The following is a 17728-nucleotide window of genomic DNA, read 5'->3' as shown; positions in this document are numbered from 1 at the left end:
TTTCACATCACATGATACAAAATTCTTTCATATTTCTTGCAATAAACGAGTTCTGAAGATTTTACTTTTGCCAATTTATGATTGTTTTTTTTAATATTACAGGTGAATGAAATGGCTTCGACTAGAAGATCTTGCAAAAATAAGCCTGATGTATTCAGCTACATCTGCGGTGAATACATAATAAATAATAAATACATCCTGTTAGAAAATGATTTTTTTTCTCTTAAAACCTATTTTGGGTGAGAACTATATAAAAAAATCAACTGATAAAGTCACAAAAGTGTAATCAATTTTGTGAGAAGATCAAATTTTTCAGAATCAAATTAGCAAAAAAACCTGACCTGACTGAGAAAAACAGATGTCATTTTTGGATTTAGCGGTGCAAAATGGTCCTAATTCAGTTGAAAAGACCTAGACAACTTGCAAAAAAACATCTTTTTGTAACCCAGTGTAATGATCACCATTTTGTAGGCAGTAGATTACAACTTCAACCTTATTATGGGAGCTGTTTTATCTCCATATTCATCCTTGTATTTTCAGTTTAACATAACATACAGTAGGTTTATACTGAAATTTCTTAATTGTTGTATGCATTTACTGTGATATTTTTAACCTAATAAAATAAAAATTTTGATTTATTGCTGTGAGCCTAACTTGAATGATAGAACTCTGCTGCAAAAAAGAATTTGGGTTTCAGAATTCCTCCTCCTATTTCGTGACGTGTGCAATAATACTACTGATACCACAAATGTAGACTAAATCGGTCCTGGTAAATGTATTAAATTTTTAAACCTTATTTATACTTTTATGGCAATTCCCAAATGAATTTTTCTCTTTATTCCACCTTTCTTGATTGATTCATCACCATTTATTATGACATTATTCTCTGTATTTTACATTTTTAAGTGAGAAGCAGCATTTTTCCTATATTTAATCTGCTGATCAGGGGTGTCAAACTCATTTTAGTTCAGTTCCACATCCAGCCCAATTTGATCTGAAGTGGGCCAAACCAGTAAAATGATAACTGTGAAAAAAGGAAAATTATATTATGATCAGGTTTACATCTACAAAGTTTCCTTAAAAATCTGAATAGCATGAACAACTTGAATTGTCTGAAGAAAAACAACTGCAATTTTAACAATATTCTGCCTCTGTTTATCAGTTTATCGTTTACACATGTGCATTACAATCGCACAAAACATTTAGTAACAGGCAGAATATTGGTAAAATTGCATTTACTTTTCTTAAGACATTTCCGGTTGTTCATATTTGTTCAGGTTATTCACATTTTTTGTAAAAGTATAAACATTTTCATGTAATTTTACTTTTTTACACCAAAAAAATGAAGAGAAAATTTGGGGTTGTCATTATTTATAGGTTATTATGATAATATTTTACTGGTCTGACCCACTTGAAATCTAACTGGACTGTACGTGTCTGTATGTGGAACCTGAATTAAAATGATTTTGACACCATTGATTATTAATATCTTCAGTGTAATTTATGCATTTTAAAAATTCATCCCGTGGACCAGATTGGACCCTTTGGCGGGCCGGATTTGGCCCCCGGGCCGCATGTTTGACACCTGTGATATAGATGATCATAAAACCTCAGAGTAAATTTAAAGCTTGTAATACCAAAAAATGAAAGTGGAGAAAAGACAAAACATAAATCATATGTCTTATTTGTCAAACTACATGTTTTTTTTTTTTTTATATCGGTGAATCAATATTGCGGATTTCCACGTTCACTACAGAGACTTTGAATATCCTAATGAAACTGCATTTTACTTGAAATATTCAAATACATTGAAATGATTAGAAGTTAAAAAGTTATTCAACACTTTGCATCAGTAGAAGCGTTTGGTTGTTAAGATATCTCTGGGTAATTAATATGTGGCCTTTGTTTTTGTTCGTACTTATATAAAGGCCTGCTTTGATTATTATTAGTGTGCACTGTTTAACCCTATTTGACCTTCAATTAAAAATAAGGAACAAATGAATGAGTCCAATGAAGAGAAGTATACTCTAAATTAAAAAAAAATCTAAAAAAAGGATTTAAAATATAGATTCTAAGCAGTAGATCATAAATCTTTACACTACATATTAGAATTTCATAAGTCATGTTTCCAGCTCATTTTGGATTCATTTCACTCTTTCATTTCATTCAGTGTTCATTCCAAACCATTTCTTTAGTAATTATGGCTTTGCTGTATTACAGTCAAATATTTTCATTTCATGCATAAATCATGTTCATATTTTAAATAATATTAAGACTCATTGATGTGATGAGGACGCCCCCTGCTGGAGCTTTTTCAAATGACGTTGACCTAATACAAAGACACATTTCAAACAAATATGGAACAGCGAAAGTGAAAGCCAGTATGTTTTCTGTAAATCATCTATTTCCAGGGCAATAGACCGGACAGTTTTGAGCCAACACACACATAAAAAGCACAAATATAAAGATACATACAGAAGTTTAATTTCAGTGGTTTATTTTCCACCATATATTTAATATTTACTGTTGAGTTTACTTAATAAAAAGTACCATATTGTCTTAAAATATATATGTCTTTGTTAAAATCTAAAGCTGTGTTATGAGTCTTATATTGCATGTCACCATTAACCCTTTCATGCATGAATTATGAGAACCTTAATCAAGATTTTTTTCTCCTGAGTATTTTTATTCCTCTTTAAGCATGAAAAAAACTGCGATTGAATTTTTTTTTTTTTTTTATGAACCTATTTTTCATGGAGTCCACTCAGCTGGACACCGTGTGTTTAATTTTTAAAGCAAAGAAACATATATTTAAAACCCATCATCAGAAAGTGATATACTGTGTGAAAACTATGAAATAAAAACATTTCTGACGCAGCTAATCTGATGTTTTCTCACATTTTAACATACTCTAATCTAATACTTGTTATTACTCACTTCATGGAAATAATATGCAAAAAACCCCCAAAAAAACCCTTTTTGTTTAAGACAACTATTAATTATAACAATTAGCAGTTGATTTAAAAAACATGTTGGTGCAGATCAGGTTTATCCAGAACAACAAAGTTACAGTAATAGTCTGAATGTCAGTGTATGGGATGGTACATGAATGTCCACTGTGTTGGCTGATAAGGAACTACAACAACCAAACCCATGAATATACAGTCATGGAAAAAAATTATTAGACCACCCCTTGTTTTCTTCAATTTCTTGTTCATTTTAATGCCTGGTACAACTAAAGGTACATTTGTTTGGACAAATATAATGATAACAACAAAAATAGCTCATAAGAGTTTAATGTCAGAGCTGATATCTAGCCATTTTCCATGGTTTTCTTGATAATAAACAAAATCACTTCAGTTCTTATATCTATATCTATGGCACTGTACTGACAAAACAGTGGTTTTAGGCATTCCATGTTTTCTTTTCTGTCTGTTTTAGTCACATGATACATACAAGAGATAGTACTTGATTGCATAACCATTGTTTTTGATGACTTTTGATGGTCTAATAATTTTTTCCGTGACTGTACAAGAGAACAGCTGGAGAATAGCTGTCCACTGGAGTGACCACTATGCACGAAAGGGTTAAAAAACAAAAAAGAAATTTCTGTTTGCTTTGATATATTTATTGACCCTTTCATGCATACTGGTCACTCCAGTGGACAGTTCTTCTCCAGCACTTCTCTTATATATTCATGGGTTTTGTTATTTTAGTTCCATATCAGCTGACACAGTGGATGCTTATGTACCATCCCATAATACACTGTAATTCATTCCATTACTGTAACTTTGCAGATCAGGTTGGTAAACCTGATCTGCAGTAACGTGTTAAATCAATTGCTAATATTTATTAGACTGTAATCAACACTCTTCTTAATCAAAAAGGTTTATTTTGCATATTGTCTGCATGAAGTTAGTAATAACTAGTATTAGAGTATGTTAAAATGTGAGAAAACATCAGATTAGCTGAATGAAAAATGTTTTTATTTCATAGTTTTCACGCAGTTTATCACTTTCTGATGATGGGGTTTAAATACATGTTTTTTTGCTTCAAAAATTGGTGTCCAGCTGAGTGGACATTTTTGTAACTCCATGAAAAATTTGTTCCTAAAAAATTTCAATCGCATTGTTTTTTTCACACCTAAAGAGAAATAAAAACACTCAGGGAAAAAAACTCAACTAAGGTTCACATAATTCATGCATGAAAGGGTTAAGCAATTTAAATACATCCATCTCAGCCAGTATATGGCACATCATATAAATATCAGTAGACAAAGGGATTACTACATCCCAGTAGGTTTTGCTTTCCCACCTGCTTCACCCAGGAGGTAGCCATCATACAGTTCTCTGAGATGGAGGATAAGCTCCTCTGTGTTCTGTCCTGTCAGAGCAGATATAGGGATAACTCTGTGGGTTACAAGGCTCTTTAGAGTATGAAGCTTCTCCTGGGCCTCCGGCAGGTCCATTTTGTTGGCTATGATTGCATGCGGCCGTGTGGATAGACCTGGTTCATACTGATCTAGTTCATAACGCAGGTGTTGGAACTGAGTCCAAGGTTCTGGAGCAGAAAGGTCCAGAACGAAAAGGAGAAACCGACAGCGCTCTATGTGTCGCAGAAAAGAGATGCCCAGGCCTCGATTTAGATGAGCTCCTCGAATGATGCCGGGGATGTCAGCAACTACACAGAGAAAAGGTAGAGGTGTGATATTATTTCATAAAGTAGGAACATATCTGTGTACAAATATTATTATATAATTATACATAATAATATAATAATAATATAATATTATAATAATACAAATATTATGCTCATTATTTACTGTGCAAAAATCTAAATGACTTTATAATCATGAAATAAACGTCAGTCTATTTATTCAGATACTTGACAATACAGAAAATATGTACACAGTATTAAAAGTCAGCTTCTTGTGAGATCTCCATTATGACACAGGTTTAGGTCACAGTAAATAATTACCACTTTGGCCTTTTGTGAAACTTTAGCTTTAGGGTCAGGTCAAGCAGTGACATGATTACATGTTTTACGTTCAATGTGCTCTAACTTTGTACATATATAACCTATATCCATGTGCATTACATAGCTCAATAGGTATTTGTAAGTATTTAACCCATACAGACCCAGTGCTACTTTTATGGCAGTTCCCAAATAGATTTTTCTCTATATTTAACCTTTCTTAAGTGATTTATCACCATTTATTGAACTATTATCCCCTTTATTTAGATTTTTTTCAGTGAAAATGATGTATTTTCCTTTATTTCATTTACTGGTCATGTAGATGTTCATAAAAACTCAGATTAAAGTTGTTATATCAGAAACAGAGAAAACTGAAGAAAAAAATTACTTTTTCATTGAAATCCATCATTAACTGAACATAAACCCAGTGTCTCCAACCACTGTCATTTATCAAACTCATTGTGTTTTACTGGTGAATCAGTGTTGCAGAAGATGACAGTGTTTCCATGGTAACGATGGAGCCTCTGAACATTCAAATGGGTCATATCTGATGACCATGAAAAGATGAAAAACTGCACTTTACACCAATTATTTACATGGATTGACAGGATTAGTGGATCAACAGGTACTGAACATTTTTGATCAGTAGAGGATTTTGGTCACCAGTGGAGGTTTGGATCTTTATGGGTTAAACATAGTAAGGATAATGAACTAAAATTTTTGACCAAAAATATTTTAAAATGTGCTTGGTAACACGGTTTCATCAAAATGTCACTGATTTTAACAAGGTTTATGCCAAAGTGCTTAACATGCAGTTCCCACAGGAAATTCACTTAAATTTGCCTATGATGCGTTAAAAAACATATTAAGCTACATTGATGTCAAAATTTAGGAAAATATATCAGAAACCTTTGGAGTCACTGACAGATTTAATGTAACATGGTTTCAGTGGGGATAGTGACATGGTTTCAATTCCTGATCCTATTATGATGTAAGGACCAATGTATCTAGAAACACGTCAAATATTTTTAACACAAGCATTTACTATACAGGGTGTCCCATAAGTCTTCATACATAGGAGACATAATACATTCCATACATATAAGGTTCTAACATGTATTTCTTTATATTTCTTCTTTATAGTTCTTCAGCAGTGGAGGACACGCATTGAAATGTGTTCCCGACAAAATGGCAGTCACATAGAGCATATTATATAAATAAAAATGGTTTATGTCAAGAAACGTTTATTTTTCCTATGTATGGAGACTTATGGGACACCCTGTACATCACAGTAGTAAGCTAACAAATGACTGCATACAGAGTAGGATAAGTGACCCAGAATAGATGTGATTACATTTGGGGAAAAGTAGGTCAAAGTTCAAATTTTTTTATGAATTTAATTTTTTTTCTCCCATTTACTTATAATGGGCAAAATTTCAAATGTCTATAACAGTGTTTCCCAACCTTTTTTGAGCCACGGCACATATTTTACTTTAGAAAAATCACAAGGCACACCACCAAACAAAAATGTCATAAAAGTGTATTTACTGAAATATTATACAAATCTAGTCTCAATGTACTTACTCGGTGTGAAACCTGGACCTGTTCAGTTGAACACAAAGCTCATATTCCTGCAGGAATTGAAGAAAGACACACACAAATACTCCTCAACAGCTCTGAGTCTCTCTCTTTTTTCGGGGGGGGGCAGGGCACATCGGGGCACATTGTCACGGAGTGTTTGGAACAAGAAAGCTGAGAGCGGTTCGTCAGCGACCCCTCAGAGGAACCTCCTGATTGAAGTCCGATGTGTAATAGTATGGGAGGGATATCCCCCCTGCCCCAGCCTGATACCTGGGGTTTGGGGGTTATTCGCTAATCCGTGCGTCACTAGTGAGGGGGGGCTTTATCAGCAGAATGCACCGCATCGGGGCTGGTTCACTTTCACTTTTATTTTTATTTTTGCAAAGGCAAACAGGAGACTGTTGTGGTTGAGTGGATCGTTAGTGCGTCCACTCGTATGTATCTATATCACGCTGTTCTTCCAGTACCAGTCAGGTCAAATTGGATCATCTTCCACGGCACACCTGATGATTTTTTATGGCACACTAATGTGCCGCGGCACACTGGTTGGGAAACACTGGTCTATAAAAACATCAATTTTGTTTCAATTTCCTTCAAACTTGGCACATATATTGAGGCAACTGATATACTGACATCAGCACACAAAAAGTCATGATGACATTAGCTGGATCGACACCAAAATAAGCTACAATATGTGTGACACCACTTGTTTATAAATATTTCCTGTATCTTATAGTTAAATCACAGACTGAGAAAAGCATATATATGGTCATTATAAACTTGCTACACCAACAAACCTAAAGATGGCAGAATATTGTATGTATCACAATAGCTAAAAATAATCTATTGGTGACAATAAATAACAGTAGATATAATAATAATAATACATTAATTTTCAATTCAAGTACCTGCAACTTGCTCGTGGTCTCTGTAATTGACAATTCCTACATGTGGGTGAAGGGTTGTGAAAGGGTAGGCGGCCACAGCTGGCTTGGCATTGGAAATGGCTCTCAATAGTGATGATTTCCCAGCATTTGGAAACCCAACCTGATAAAGATGAAAACAATCTACGTGTTTTAAGTGCTGAAAACAAATATGTAAATGGTGAGTCAAGCACAAGCTTTTACTGACCAGTCCGGCGTGGGCCATGGTGCGCAATTCTAGCTGAAGGACTCTTTCCTCGCCTTTGACTCCTGGCGTTGCGTTCATTGGGGAACGGTTCTCATTGGACAGAAAAAAGCGATTTCCTTTCCCCCCGGCTCCTCCAAATACAGCCAGGTACTCCTGACCATGCTCAGAGAGGTCCACTATTGTTTTACCCTGCTCCTTCACCACCGTCCCTAATGGTACCTTTACAACCACAACAATATCAAAGGCAGTTGTAATGAGATAAGCTTGATAAAGCGGTCGTTTGCATGGCATTTGTTTTAAAGGGGTCATATTTTGCTAAACCCACTTTTATTAGTCTGTGGTACATTTATTTGTGTATTTGGACTCTAATAGTTCAAAAAGTTTGAATTTGAACCCTCCAGGTGCTGCAAAGCTATCTTTAAATTCATTTTGGCAAAAATCGAGTGGATTTCTACAACCCGTTTTAATTACTTCTTAATTTGTTACATCACGACATTTGCAACGAACATTTCTCATAATTGTTTGTCAGCGGCAGCGGTTGTAGTCCATACTGAAAATATGTCCAAACTTCGAGCCGTTTACCTAAAATGTTCAGTTGTTGGTTGCATTAACAAACATAAGTGGCTGAACGAGACAGAGCAACACAGCCAACAACCTGGAGGGGGTGGGGTCTGAAGTGGCTCATGTACATTTAAAGGGCCAGAGCTCCAAATTTTATTATTTTTTCTTTTAATTTTGCCTTTATTTAACCAGGAAGTCTCATTGAGATTAGGAATCTCTTTTGCAAGGGAGACCTGACCAAGGTAGCAGCCATACAAAGTCCAAACAACATAAAACACATACATGATACACAACTAACAATAAAACACAATAACAACTATTAAACCATAATGGCATCAAGTAAAACAGTGACTGCATTCTCCATGATACTTTTAAAGTTATTAATAGAAATGAATGTATGTAGTTTTACAGTTTTTTGAAGATTATTCCACGACCATGGTGCATGGTAGGAAAATGCTGTTTTTTCAAAGTTTGTCAGAACTTGGGGGACAGTCAAAAGCAACCACTTAGAGAATGACCTTTCTGGTGTCATTACTCAGAAATAGGGTTGAAGATGGGCCTGTGGAGTTTAATTCATGAAGAATTCAGACCCAGGCATAGCATTTACAGTTTATGTAGACCACAGGGAAATGTTTTAAAATGCATAATTCTATTTTTTTTTAAAAAAAAAGCTAAATATCACTCCTTTAAAATACTTGGACTTACGTTAATATATTTTGGGTTTCCGTTTCGCCCATAACAGTTCTTGCTGCGTCCTGGCTGCCCATCCTCTCCCTTGTAAACCGGAACTACTTCAGCCAAGGATTTAACAAACCTGTTAGCTGAAAATGCACAAATAAGGAATAGAGCTCAGGAATTGTGTATGTACCTGTTTGAAACGAAGTCATATTTAGTCCTGCAATCAGCCATGACTTTCAACATAAGGATTCAGCGTGAAAGGAGAGGCTGGGTAAGGTGGAAACCACACATAGAAAACAGACTAGCATCAATGTCATTATGTACAGTTTCATTTCAGGATGTCAAATACTTACCCTTGATGATGATGCTTCCGCCATCCCCTCCGTTTCCCCCGTCTGGTCCACCCCATTCTTTCCGAGGTTCACTGTGAAAACTGCAGGCTCCTTTCCCACCCGACCCAGCCATCAGCATCACTTTACGATGGTCTACAAAGAAACGGGTCTACAGGCATAGCTGAGTAAGTACTGACACTGGAAACAACTTCATCATTTACACTTTATCTTTAACTTTACACAAGGTTATTGCACTGGTGGTACATGCAGTGTGACGGATATTTCATTAAACTGATTTTGGTCACTTTCCAGGCAACAGTGGCCAAATCTGATCTTTATCACTCATGTGTGATACAGATATATATTCTTTTCTTCATGAAAGTGTGAACAACACAACTGACAAAGAATCTGATATTTTCTAATTAGATTTAGGTCACTTCTATATAGAATCTTGAATTAAATACAGATTTGATTTTTTTGTTATGCAACCTCAGTCTGAGAAGTCATATCAGATTTCAAGAGGCTGTTGTATGATTTTTAGTAGTTTTAGTTTAAACCAGCTCAGCTTTACACATTAAATACACTGAAATGCATTATGCACATTAAGGCATGCTGTTTTAATCCAAAGATGCATAATATTAAAACACTGCACATTAAATTTTTTAGGCACAGTATATTATTTTTTTAATAAAAACAAATGGATGGTTGATGAGAGCAAAATATTTCCACAGTGCTTTATTAGTACTTTAGCTCAAGAAAACACTTCTAACTTCACTGCATTTGTGCATACAGACCAATTCACACAGGAATCTGATATTTGCCAATATGACAGATAAATATAAGAAGGAAGGAAGGAAAAAGAAAGAAAGAAAGAAAGAAAGAAAGAAAGAAAGAAAGAAAGAAAGAAAGAAAGAAAGAAAGAAAGAAAGAAAGAAAGAAAGAAAGAATCTGAACTGACCGTTAGACAATGTGGATGCAACTACACATACTGATTGCTTTTCAGAACAGAATTTCTCAGGAGAAATCAACATTATTTATAAGAAGTCCTATGGAAGCTAATGATTATGTCAAACCTAAAATTTAGAAAGCAATCTTGAAAATTTTTATCCACAATTGTCCACATGTACGCCTTCTGACTCATGTTTTAGACCAGGGGTGTCAAACTCATTTTAGTTCAGGGGCCACATTCAGCTAAATTTGATCTGAAGTGGGCCGAACCAGTAAAATAATATAACATATATAACAATATAACATAGTAATATATAAATAATGTCAACTCCAAACTTTTCCCTTTGTTTTAGAGTGAAAAAAAGTAAATTTACATTATGAAAAGGTTTACATCTGCAAACCATCCTCTCAAACAATGTGAAAAACATGAACAAAGTGAAAAAATAAATGTAATTTTAACAATATTCTGTCTCAGTTTATCATTTACACATGTTCATTATAACGTACAGATCACAGTGGATCTACAAATACACAAAACATTTAATAACAGAATAAAATTGTACTTTCTTCTCTTTAAGACATTTCAGGTTGTTCATATTTGTTTAGGTTATTCACATTTTTTGCGAAATTATACTTTGTTTTAGTGTAAATACATGAAAATATTTACATTTACACACAGAAAAATTTGGGGTTGTCATTATTTATATGTTATTATGATAGTATTTTACTGAATCCTGCCCACTTGAGATTGAATTGGTCTGAATGTGGAACCTGAACTAAAAGGATTGTTAATATCTCAGAGCAGGGGTGTCAAACATGTGGCCTGGGGCCAAAACCAGCCCGCCAAAGGGTTTAATCCGGCCCACGGGATGAATTAGTGAAATACAAAAATTACACTGAAGATATTAATCAAGGATGTCAAAATAAATTTAGTTCAATTCCATCTAAAGTGGGTCAGACCAGTAAAATACTATCATAATAAACTACAAGTAACGAAAACCACATATTTTTCTCTTTGTTTTAGTGTAAAAAAGTAAAATTACACAAAAGTGTTAACATTTACCGACTAGTCTTTTACAAAAAATGTGAAAAACCTGAACAAATATGAACAACCTGAGATGTCTTAAGACACAGGTGTCAAACATGTGTCCCGGGGGCCAAATCCGGCCCACCAAAGGGTCCAGTCCAGCCCTTGGGATGAATTTGTGAAATGCAAAAATTACACTAAGATATTAACAATCCTTTTAGTTCAGGTTCCACATTCAGAACAGTTCAATCTAAAGTGGGCAGGAGCAGTCAAATACTATCATAAGAACATATAAATAATGACAACTCCAAATTTTTCTCTTTGTAAATGTAAATATTTTCATGTATTTACACTAAAACAAAGTATAATTTTGCAAAAAAAATGTGAATAACCTGAACAAATATGAACAACCTCAAATGTCTTAAGAGAAGTACAATTTTACCAAGATTCTTCCTGTTACTAAATGTTTTGTGTGTTTGTAAATCCACTGACATCTGTGAGTTATAATGTACATGTATAAATGATAAACTGAGGCATATTATTGTTAAAATTACACTTATTTTTTCAGTTTGTTCATGTTATTCACATTGTTTGAAAAGGTAGTTTGTAGATGTAAACCTTTTCATAATGTAAATTTACTTTTTTCGCTCTTAAACATAGAGAAAAGTTTAGAGTTGACATTATTTATATATTATTATGTTATTATTTTACTGGTCTGGCCCACTGCAGATCAAATTTAGCTGAGTGTGGCCCCTGAACTAAAATGAGTTTGACACCCCTATCTTAAGAGATTTAACAGTAATTGTACCAACATTCTGTGTGTTATTAAATGTTTTGTGTATTTGTAGATCCACTGTGATCTGTATGTTGTAATGAGCATGTAAAAATGAGAAGATGAGGCCAAATATTGGCATACATTGTTAAAATTGCACTTTTTTTCTTAATAAATTTCATTTTGGTCGTGATTTGTTCATGTTTTTCCACAATTTTTTAAAGGATAGTTTGTAGATGTAAAAATTTTGCTAATATAATCTTACTTTTTTCACTCTAAAATGTAGAAATTAGACTTACAAATTTTGGAATTGATATTATTTATGTATTATTATGTAATTATTTTAATAATCCGGCCCACTGCAGGTCGTATTGGGCTTTATGTGGCCCCTGAACTAACATGAGTTTGACAACCCTGTCTTAGAGTAATTTTTGCATTTCACAAATTCATCCTAAGGGCCAGACTGGACCCTTTGGCGGGCCAGATTTGGCCCCCGGGCTGCATGTTTGACACCTGTGTTTTAGACTATAAAGCAGGGGTGTCAAACTCATTTTAGTTAAGGGGCCATATTCAGCTAAATTTGATCTGAAGTGGGCCGGACCAGAAAAATAATAACATAGTAACCTATAAATAATGACAACTCCAAATTTTTGTCTTTGTTTTAGTGTAAAAAAACCCCCATTAAATTATGAAAATACTTACTTTTATAAACTATCAACAAAAAAAACCCCTGAAAAAACTGAAATTTAAATTAAAAACATAAGAAAATTTAGTGCAATTTTAACAATATTATTCCTCAACTTATCATTTCTACATGTACATTATGGATCAGATCTACAAAAACACTAAACACTGAGGAACAGGCAGAAAAATTGTTAAAATTGTGCTGAATTTTCTTTAGACATTTCAGGTTGTTCATATTTGTTCAGGTTATTCACATTTTAGTGTTACAGGATAGTTTGTAAATGTAAATATTTTCAAAATTTAATGTTATTTTTTGCACTAAAACAAAGAAAAGAAAATGAAGTTGTTAATTCTAGATTTTTTTGGCTTAATTGAAGATTTTTTTTATTTAATTGAAGATTTTTTTTTGGCCTAATTCAAGATTTTTTTTTTTAACTTAATTGAAGATGTTTTTTTTTTTTGCTTAATTCAAGATTTTTTTTTTATTTAACTGAAGAATTTTTTGGGCTTAATTCAAGATTTTTTTTTACTTAATTGAAGATTTTTTGGGGGGCTTAATTCGAGATTTTTTTTACTTAATTGAAGATTTTTTTTTTTTTTTTTTGCTCAATTCAAGATTTTTTTTTCCTTAACTGAAGATTTTTTTTGGGGCTTACTTCAAGATTTTTTGCTAAATTTGAGGGGGGGGGGGTTTGGCTTAATTGAAGATCTTTTTTTTACTTAATTGAAGATTTTTTTTTTTTGCTTAATTCAAGATTTTTTTTTACTTAATTGAAGATTTTTTTTGTCTTAATTGAAGATTTTTTTTTTTTACTTAACTGAAGATTTTTTTGGGGCTTAATTCAAGACTTTTTTACTTAATTGAAGATTTTTTGGGGGGGCTTAATTCAAGATTTTTTTTACTTAATTTAAGATTTTTTTTTTTGCTTAATTGAAGATTTTTTTTTTTTACTTAACTGAAGATTTTTTTTTTTTTGGCTTAATTCAAGATTTTTTTTTACTTAACTGAAGATTTTTTTTGGGCTTAATTCAAGATTTTTTTTGCTAAATTTGAGGGGTTTTTTGGCTTAATATAAGATTTTTTTTTTACTTAATTGAAGATTTTTTATTTTTTTGGCTTAATTCAAGATTTTTTTTTTTCACTTAATTGAAGATTTTTTTTTTTTTTTTGCTTAATTCAAGATTTTTTTTTTTACTTAATAGAAGATTGTTTTTTTTTGGCTTAATTCAAGATTTTTCTTTTACTTAACTGAAGAATTTTTTGGGGCTTACTTCAAGATTTTTTTTTACTTAATTGAATATTTTTTGGGGGGCTTAATTCGAGATTTTTTTTTAATTAATTGAAGATTTTATTTTTTTGCTTAATTCAAGATTTTTTTTTACTTAACTGAAGATTTTTTTGGGGCTTAATTCAAGATTTTTTGCTAAATTTGAGGGGGGGTTTTATCTTAATTGAAGATCTTTTTTTACTTAATTAAAGATTTTTTTTTTTTGCTTAATTCAAGATTTTTTTTTTTTTACTTAATTGAAGATTTTTGTTGTCTTAATTGAAGATTTTTTTTTTTTTTTACTTAACTGAAGATTTTTTTGGGGCTTAATTCAAGATTTTTTTACTTAATTGAAGATTTTTTGGGGGGGCTTAATTCAAGATTTCTTTTACTTAATTGAAGATTTTTTTTTTTTTTGCTTAATTGAAGATTTTTTTCTTTTTACTTAATTGAAGATTTTTTTTTTTTGCTTAATTCAAGATTTTTTTTTTACTTAACTGAAGATTTTTTTTGGGCTTAATTCAAGATTTTTTTTGCTAAATTTGAGGGTTTTTTTTGGCTTAATATAAGATTTTTTTTAACTTAATATAAGATTTTTTTTTTTTGGCTTAATTGAAGATTTTTTTTAACTTAATTGAAGATTTTTTTTTGCTTAATTGAAGATTTTTTTTTTAACTTAATTGAAGATTTTTTTGGGTTAATTCAAGATTTTTTTTTTTAACTTAACTGAAGAATTTTTTGGGGCTTAATGCAAGATTTTTTTACTTAATTGAAGATTTTTTTTTTTTTTTGCTTAATTCAAGATTTTTTTTTTTTTTACTTAATTGAAGATTTTTTTTTTTGTTGCTTAATTCAAGATTTTTTTTTTTACTTAACTGAAGATTTTTTTTGGGCTTAATTCAAGATTTTTTTTGCTAAATTTGAGGGTTTTTTTTTTGGCTTAATATAAGATTTTTTTTTACTTAATTGAAGATTTTTTTTTTTTTTTGGCTTAATTCAAGATTTATTTTTTTTTTTACTTAATTGAAGATTTTTTTTTTTTTGCTTAATTCAAGATTTTTTTTTACTTAATTGAATTTTTTTTTTTTTTTGCTTAATTCAAGATTTTTTTTTTTACTTAACTGAAGAATTTTTTGGGGCTTAATTCAAGATTTTTTTTACTTAATTGACGATTTTTTGAGGGGCTTAATTCGAGATTTTTTTTACTTAATTGAAGATTTTTTTTTTTGTGCTTAATTCAAGATTTTTTTTTTACTTAACTGAAGATTTTTTTGGGGGCTTAATTCAAGATTTTTTGCTAAATTTGAGGGGGTTTTTTTTGGCTTAATTGAAGATTTTTTTTTACTTAATTGAAGATTTTTTTTTCTTAATTCAAGATTTTTTTTTTACTTAACTGAAGATTTTTTTGGGGCTTAATTCAAGATTTTTTTACTTAATTGAAGATTTTTTGGGGGGGCTTAATTCAAGATTTTTTTTACTTAATTGAAGATTATTTTTTTTTGCTTAATTGAAGATTTTTTTTTTACTTAATTCAAGATTTTTTTTTTTTTGCTTAATCCAAGATTTTTTTTTACTTAACTGAAGATTTTTTTTGGGCTTAATTCAAGATTTTTTTTGCTAAATTTGAGGGTTTTTTTTTTTGCTTAATATAAGATTTTTTTTTACTTAATTGAAGATTTTTTTTTTTTTTTGGCTTAATTCAAGAATTTTTCCTTAATTCAAGCTACTTTTTTTTTTTTTTTTTTTTTTTCTTTTTTGCTTAATTCAATCCAAGACTGTGGAATTTTTGCACTTGGCAAAAACACCCCAGGGGCCGAACTGGACTCTTTGGTGGGCCCCATTTGGCCCCCGGGCCGCATGTTTGACACCCCTACTCTAAAGTTTTCTGGCTGATGTTGAACAGAGAACTTCAGAGACAGTTTATCATCTGTGTGTTCCTTATTCTATTGGCAGCATTAACATGAATCCTCCTGTATGTGGAGACAGGGTTAAACATTCAGGGTTAGTAGTAGCAGTGCACTGTCCACTAGTTCTCAGACTGACACCCAGTGAAATGATGGTGTGTCTGCTTCATAAACTCACCTGTTTCTTTTCTGACACCTCTCTCTTCTTCGTTGGTCCTCTGGTCTTTGCAGACAGAGAACAGGACGAGCTGAAACCTCTGAGTCCACCGGAAACTACACATTTACTGTCACTATGCAAGGTCAAGACGTTTCTTAAGAATGTCTGTGCCAATATATACTTTACATCCATGTATGAAGAAAACCAAGGACTCCGAGTCCTTGCCACCGTCGTAAACATTGTGATATTACCACAGAAAACAAGTATTCACTCAAAACAACCACCGACAAACCGGTAAACTGTTGGCCAAAAATCAAGCTAATTAACGGAAAAAAGTGTCTACACATAACCAGGATAAGCAGCGGAAAAAAGCCATTATTCAATCATAGTGTGGACATTAAATAAAGTTATAACACGTTATTCATTCCACTACATGTTGTCATTTCAAAGTACCGGAAGTACAGCAGTTAGAGAAACCTACGGAATCCGAGGAGGACAATTGGATTTTTTTTATCGTTCTCTACCGCCACCTAGTGTATTAGAGTGTACATACTTTAGATAGCAAGCAGAAAATGTGTTCAAATCCCTTCAGTGCAGGCGTTCGAGGCGTTTTTTTTTTTTTACCTCGAAACTCCAAAGGTATGCAAGGGGTATTGTTTTTGGTTCAGTTTGTTTGTTTGTTTGTTTGTTTGTTTGTTTGTTTGTTTGTTTGTTAACACGCTAGCAGCAAAATTACTGGTTGAATTCATACCAAATTTGGTTTATAGATTGCCAGTGACCCAGAATAGATCTGATTACATTTTGGGAAAAATTGGTCAAAGTTTTAATTTTTTATGAATTTTTTAAAACTTTTTTTTCCCCATTTACTTATAATGGGCAAAATTTCACATGTCTGTAGCAGCAAAAATATTGGTTGAATTCATACCAAATTAGGTTTATTGATTGCCAGTGACCCAGAGTAGATGTGGTTACATTTTGGGAAAAAGAGGTCAAAGTTAAAAATTTTTTATTAATTTTTTAAATATTTTTTTTCTCCCATTTGCTTATAATGGGCAAAATTTCAAATGTCTATAAAAACATCAATTTTGTTTCAATTTCCTTCAGACTTGGCACATTTATAGAGGCAATTGATATGCTGGACATCACCACATGCATAGACATGATGACATCAGCTGGATCCATGCGAAAATAAGCAACAATATGTGTGAGGGGCGGGGTTTGTTGTGCCTGGCACCACTTGTTTGTTTTGCATTTATTCAAGAAACTGCATTAATGAAATGTGTTTCATCCGACATTTTAGACTTTTTTTGCTTCATAATGAAAGGAATTAACAAGAAAAATATGTGAACGGCAAAAAATTTATCTAATCATACTTCATAATTTAATCATTTTATTCATTACTAGAAATTCCAAAGACAATACAAATAATAGATCATGAAATAGCTTAATTATGCAAGAATTTTACTGTATGTAATGTAGTAAATTCATAGAAAAAAAGTAAGGCTCATTTTGTTACATGTATAATTTATGCTGGTTGCAGCTATTTTTATTTTTATTTATTTATTTATTTATTTATTTATTTATTTATTTATTTATTTCCTAATACCTTTCAGCCAGTCTGTAGGTTACACATTGACTTCATCATAAACTCAGAGACTCCAGGTGGTGAGATAGGTCTGTCCCACTCAGAACAACTACTAAAAGTCTCTTT

The 17728-nt window shown here is 32.1% G+C and overlaps 1 protein-coding gene across 1 annotated transcript; it reads right to left on the bottom strand.

Annotated features, from left to right (window-relative positions):
* Positions 1-4113: 4113 nt before the first annotated feature.
* mtg2 (mitochondrial ribosome-associated GTPase 2) lies at positions 4114-16491 on the bottom strand. Its single transcript, XM_030139985.1, has 6 exons — positions 16039-16491; positions 9279-9426; positions 8953-9068; positions 7687-7905; positions 7464-7602; positions 4114-4680 (listed from the first exon to the last, which is right to left on the bottom strand). Exons 1-6 carry the CDS (start codon positions 16255-16257, stop codon positions 4286-4288), a joined length of 1236 nt encoding a protein of 411 aa, XP_029995845.1. The 5' UTR covers positions 16258-16491; the 3' UTR covers positions 4114-4285.
* Between the last annotated feature and the right edge of the window lie 1237 nt (positions 16492-17728).

Source organism: Sphaeramia orbicularis, chromosome 7 (assembly GCF_902148855.1).
Source record: "Sphaeramia orbicularis chromosome 7, fSphaOr1.1, whole genome shotgun sequence".
Lineage (NCBI taxonomy): Eukaryota > Metazoa > Chordata > Actinopteri > Kurtiformes > Apogonidae > Sphaeramia > Sphaeramia orbicularis.
This window is presented reverse-complemented; position numbering and strand designations above follow the sequence as displayed.